At 53.1% G+C, this 6,174-nt stretch overlaps 1 protein-coding gene across 1 annotated transcript in view; it reads right to left on the reverse strand.

Annotated features, from left to right (window-relative positions):
* Positions 1–6,106, reverse strand: part of UBE3C (ubiquitin protein ligase E3C) — a 144,469-nt gene extending 138,363 nt beyond the window's left edge. Inside the window, exons 1-2 of the mRNA XM_015427870.1 lie at positions 5,949–6,106; positions 5,800–5,863 (exon numbers count right to left, since the gene is read on the reverse strand). Coding sequence (XP_015283356.1) covers positions 5,800–5,863; positions 5,949–6,106 — 222 coding nt within the window. The remainder of the gene's footprint in view (positions 1–5,799; positions 5,864–5,948) is intronic.
* Positions 6,107–6,174: the final 68 nt, after the last annotated feature.

Here is a 6,174-nt window from a genome sequence, read left to right on the forward strand (position 1 = left end):
CCCCCCATCCCAAAAAAATCCCCCCCCCCCCGGGAAAGCTCTGCCCCGCAATTGGGGGGACGACGACTGCAGGGCTGGTTTCCGGCCTGGAATCCCACCGGTGGGTGAAGAGCTTCGATCGGGGATCCTGGCTCTGCCCAAGGCCTCTGCCAGGCATAGCGGCGTGGGACACTGGAGAATCTGAGGACCCCGGGTGTTTAAAGTACACGCAGACAACGTTTTGCGGAGGCCGGATGTCCCGAGGCGTCTTTGCTCGAGCCCTGCCATCTTTCCAAGGGGCCTTTCAGCAAGTAACACGTGGGAGAAAGAACAGGCGCCCCCGCGGTGAGAATGCTGCTGCCCTCGCCAGTGCCTACTTATCAACCCCCCAAGCCGGTTGAATGAAGCTGCGGTAGGACAGCTAGAGTCCTTCTAGAGCAACCAGATTTTCGGGGTCGGCGCTTTGGACAGTCAAAGGTTCACCCCGCAAGACACGAGTCGGCCTGAAGATCTCGGAGTCTTCCTCTTCCGGCCAGGAGGGGGGAGGGGGGATTGGTCTCGAAGGCCCTGGCGACTCAGCAGAGGTCCAGTGCGCACCGCAGGCAGCTTGGCTGCTGTTGGGGGGGAGAAGAGCCCAGGAGGTTTTCCGAGGAGGACGCTCTCCCCCCCCCAGGGAGGGAGAGGCGAGGCAACTGTTCCGAAGTTAAAACCATTTGTTGAACATTTAAACCCACCATGCAAAAGTATTCTAGCAAATAACAGCTTAGCAGTCATCACGGGGGGGGGGGGGTAGAAACTTAGTGCGCTTGTCGATATGTTTCTCAGGGATGTATTCCGGCTCTCCCCCAAGGCCTCCAGCTGGAGCGGAGGGGGTCCAGGCGAAGCCATTTGGTTCCCCCCGGCCCGGTTTGCGTCTCTCTCCGTCTCGTCCGGGGGGGGGCGCTTTGGGATTTTTGCTGTTGGCTCCCACGGCAGATAGAACGGAGATGATGCTTTCCCCATATTTCCTCCATCGGCTTCGTCTCCGCTGAAAACTCTGCATGGGACCCTCGGGCGGGCCACAGACCCGGTCGCCCCCCTGCCGTGTTGGCCTTTCTTAGTCCGCCTGGAAGAGAAGCCAAGTCGGCCGGCCCTCTGCAGGGAAGGCTCACCGGGTGTGTGTGTGTGTGGCAGAGACGACGAACCTCCCTCCTCGAGCGGAGGGGAGCGGAAGGGCCGGCAACGCTTCCCCCCCCCCGCCTTGCAGCCGTGTCTCCCCTCAGTTCCCACCCGAGAGTCTTGAGGCCGCTTGATTTCCCCCGAGCGAGCGCAGCAGCCTGGCCGCCCGCGGGTGATGGATGGTCCCCAGACCCATCCGCTTTATTGGGAAACCGCCTAAGGGCAGCCGGGGGTCGCTCCTTCCCCGCCTGACCTTTCCCAGCCATTCAGGGAGGGGAAGGAGGACAGGGAAGCGCAACAGCCCAGCCAGAACTCCCCCCCTCCCGCAAGGAGCTAATTTCTCTCAGGCCTCTGGGGGAGGGACCCATTGAACCTCCAGGTGGCCCAGCCAGCTCCCAGGGAGCGCCTTCGGTGTCCCGGGCAAAAAGGTCACGGGTCTTTGACAGACTGGGCTGGATCCGGGTCTTGGGGTGTTGGATTTGATAGTGAGATATTGAAAAAATGGTATTTCGCAGAGATAAGATAGCCCAGCAGAGCCTGAGTAAAATAATTCAGACTGAGAGTCCATGTGTGATTAAAATAGAACGTTTTTACTAAATTCTAGCATGGGGAAGGGTAACTGGGATGAAAATAACAACAGAGCTAAACGGCTACATCCTTACAGTACAAAGACAAAACTAGAATAGAGTGATTATGGCTGCCCTCCTTCTTCGGGCTTCTCGGTATTGAGAACGGCCTGGATCTTCAGGGAGCCCCTCCCCCCCTCTGGGGGTCACGGAGGCCAGGACGACGAACGCTGGCTGGCCGAGACTCTCTCTAGCGAAGGCCCCTTCCCGGGTCACAGGATTCTGGTCTCTCTCTCGCCCTCCCCTTCAGATTCAGGTGGGTCGGGAGGGAGCCGTGGTGGCCTGAAGCAATAGATCCGCGTTTGAGTCCAGGGGCACCTTGAAGACGACCAGAGGTTAATCTTGGGCATAAGCTTTCCTGTGCAGGGGACACACACTTCATCAGCTTATACCCAGAATGAAACTTGGTGGGTTTCAGGGTGCCCCTGGATTCAAAAACTTCCTCTCTCGCAGGTAAGCAGCAGCCCAGCAAGAAGACTGCTGCTGATAGATGCACAGCTGCGGAGGGCTACGGAAGAAAGCTGGCATTGGCAACCCTGACCCTAGGACTGCAAGCAGAGGCTGGGACCGAACCTGTGAAGAAGCAGGCGCTCTACCCTGGAGCTGCGCGAGTGGCACGAGCCGTATCGAGACCCGCCGGGTATTCTAAGGGGGTTGTCCGCTCTTCGAGGGACCCTGGGCTCTCCGGCTTTCAGCAGAGGACGCGAGACTTCCACATCCGGGCTCAGGAACGCTTCACTGTCTGGTTCCTGCCTAGCAAGCCACCGTGGAGGGCCGCTTGGGGGCTGAGTGAGGACCCCGCGTTTTAATTCGGGGGGCGGGGAAACGACTCTCTGGGTAACTTTTGAAGTAGCCCGGTTACTGCGTCATCCAAGGCAGTTCGCGATACAGCGATTCACAAATGAAGCCCGTAGGAGTCAGGTATACTGCCTCTGCACATGGATGCTTTACATGCGTATTATTCATTTATGTATTTATTTATTGAGAACGGGATTCTCACAGTTTAAGGCACATCAGTCTCCAGTTCTGACATATTTATGGCCTATGTTGTTTTCCCTCCAGTTGAACCCAAACGGATGATAAACAGGAACCCAGCTTGTCGGTTTTTTAATCTGTTTTTTTTTAATCTTCACTATTTTGCATACTAATTTAACAAGACACCCTTATATATACAACTATGATATGTAATTTCATTTCATCGTCTGACGAAGTGTGCGTGCACACGGAAGCTCACACCTTGAAAAAAATGTTGTTGGTCTTAAAGGTGCCGACTGGACTCTGACTACCGGTCTCTGCTCAGCTTGATGGAGGGTTTGTAATTTTGGATTTTCAGGACAGTTGTATACTGTTTTGCAGTTGTTATATTTCTTGATATGTTATACTTCCTCTTAATAAACATTTTAAAAATGAAAAAAGGATGATTACGAAAGATGGAAAGCGGCTCGATCAGACAGCAAAGACCTCCAAGAAGCGACGCAGCAGGACTACGATTAATTTACAGGACCTTGGGAAGCCATGCAGACGGAACCGTCTCTTCACGAAGAGGGGCCACAAAGGTACAGGAGTTGGCCGTGAAACTCCGAATCGCCCGATGAAATGGAAAGGAAGCCCTTTCTGAGCGTCATTAACCCTTGAAACTGCCTGCCACAAAGAGTAACGATGCCCCCCACCCCCCATTTAGGGTACCTGGCCGAATTCGTGGCAAAGAGGCCTGCCAAAGGCCGTGATGGCTAAGTAGCCTCAATACAAGAACTCGTGGGCACCCCATGAAATTGCTGAGCAGTCGGTTAGTGTTGGGTATTTGCATGTTGAAAACACTCAATGTGTATGCATGGGGTTAAATGTCTGTTCTGTTGTTACAGGAAATCACCTGTCTTTGTGTTAGCCAGTGTTAGCTCAAGTCTGTTAGCCCGCGAAAGCATCCCTGTTCTAAGAGTTTGATTGGGAGCGAAGTGTTAGTAACTTTGCATTTTATGAGCCCTCTTCCCGTCTTTGTTCGCCTTGAGGGAGAAGCACGTTGGAGGGCCATCTTTTTCCAGTTCTTCTAGTCTAGTTGAGGCTGGGGGGGGGGGCAACAGTGGGAGGGCTTCTAGTGTCCTGGCCCCACTGCTGCACCTCCTGATGGCACCTGGTACTTTGGCCACAGTGTGTTAATCCAACATTGGCTTCTCTTATGTTCTTATGAGCCTCCATGCACAAAGGCAGTCTACCTCTGGCAATCTTTCGTAGGTCTACTCAGAATCCTGCCGAAGTCTGCTCAGTGGGACTCCTTGCCAGGGGCTGTGCAGGCCAGCGAAGCATTTGTGCGCAGGATGTTGCAGCTGGATTCGCTTCTGCCTCCAGACGGGTTCAGTGGTGTCGGGCGGCGGCAGCGGAAACTGGAGCCGGAGCAGCCCTTTCCAAGGTCCGAGGCCGAGTTGTGCACTCCAAAGAAGGCAGCCAGTTGAGCTCGCCGGCCCGCCCCCCCCCCCTCCATCCGGCGCTACCCCCATGGGGGTGGCTGGAGAGTTCCTGGGATTACAGCGGATCTCCAGGCGGCAGCGAGCAGTTCCTCTGGAGGAAAGGGCCGGTGTGGAAGGCGGCCTCTACGGCTTTATCCCCTCCCCGTGTGAACCATCTCTGCAGAGTCCCTCCAAGACGAACGCCCATTCATTCCGGCGTCAGAGGGGAGCAGATCCGGTGCAGGAGACTTTAAGGGGGAAGGGCGCATGCGCCTGAGGAATCTGTTTGCACAAAAGGCCAGGAAGGGGGGGAGGGAGGGGGGCTGCGGAATGACCGCGGGGGCGGCCTGGGCGTCTGGCCCATTCCCAGGCCTGGCGGGGGGGCGACGGGGGACGCGGCCTGGCGGGAAACGCCTTCCTGACCTCCGTGCTGCCTGCAAGGCCCGGGGGCTGCAGGCTCAGCCGCGACGCTGGAGGGAGGAACTGGCAGCCAGAGCCTGGAACCCGCAGCCGCCCGTCAGGAGCCGCTGCCCGTCCCACCGCCTCCACCCTGCCTTGAGAACCCAGTCCCGAGTCAGTCGCGGTGTTCAAGCCTGCTTAGTTTGGTGTAGTAGTGGTTAAGTGCTGGACTCTAATCTGGGAGAACCGGGTTTGATTCCCCTCTCCTCCACTTGCACCTACTGGATGACCTTGGGCAAGCCATAGTTCTGATAAGAGCTGTCCTTGAAAAAGAGCAGCTTCTTATTGGGTTATGAAAATAAGAAGCAGGAGACTGACCAGATATGAAGGTGCACAGAGAGTTTATAAAGGTGAATATATACAGATATTTACCAGGCCATTGAACAGCATGCCCTGCCTTAGTCTCTGAGAACAGAGTCCCCCATAGCTAACTAAGTATACAGCTATTATGCTGAAGTCTAGCCAATCCCTAACAAGGTGATGTAATCTCTAACAAGACCTGAAAGAGCAACACCTGGTAGAAGCACCTGTCTATAGTTACATGATTGCTAGCCTGAAAGCTAGGTTTGACAGTCAGATCAAACTCATCTACAGTAACTGCTTGCTACCTTTGACATTTTGACTCATATCTTAATACACCTCCTACACCCAAACCTTCTCTGAAGTAGCTAAACTGATCAGAGTACATACATTTGGTGAATACATCAGAAAGATTACAATCAGAAGCACATTGAACAATTTGTACAAAACCATTTGCAACATGTGTTTTAACAGTTTGATAACGAATTAAGATGTGCTTGCTCCTGGCTCTTGCACCACAGTCAAGCTCAGGGCAGCAGAGTTGTCACAGGAAACCTGAATTGGAAGATTACAGTTTACTTTCAAATCTTTAAATAATTGATACATCCATTCAAGCTGTATAATGGTGTCATGTATGGCAGCATACTCTGCTTCACAAGTACTAGCGGCTATGATTATTTGCTTTAAAGATTTATGCATTACCAAAGCATCATTCAACATAACCACCATCCCTGTTGTGGACTTTGCCCCTGGACGATCAACCCAGCTGGAGTCACAACAAGCATGTAAATTCAGTTGACCCGACACCTTTAAACTTAGACTGCATTCCAAAGTACCTTTGAGATATCTGAGAACTCTTTTTCCAGCTGTCCAATCTCATTGGTAAGGACAGTGCATCCTCTGGCAAAGTAAATGAATCATGTAAGGGATGTCAGGTCTAGTCCATGTGGCTAGATATAAAAGCGATCCTACTAAAGATTGGTACCTGGTTACATCACACCATAGATCATCATCAGGTTCCTTTAGACAACTGGTGCTCATGGGAGTAGAAACCATCTTAGCATCTGCCATATCAAATTCAAGTAATAGTGTAACAATTTTATCCTTTTGACTTAGCTGGTAACACCGGTCAGAACCTTGCATCACTGTCACACCCAGATAGTTAGTAGACCAAGAAAGTAGACTTTGGGCCACACTTTCAAACCATTGTA

This window comes from Gekko japonicus, unplaced genomic scaffold (genome assembly GCF_001447785.1).
Source record: "Gekko japonicus isolate JY-2015 unplaced genomic scaffold, Gekko_japonicus_V1.1 scaffold735, whole genome shotgun sequence".
Classification (NCBI taxonomy): Eukaryota; Metazoa; Chordata; class Lepidosauria; order Squamata; family Gekkonidae; genus Gekko; species Gekko japonicus.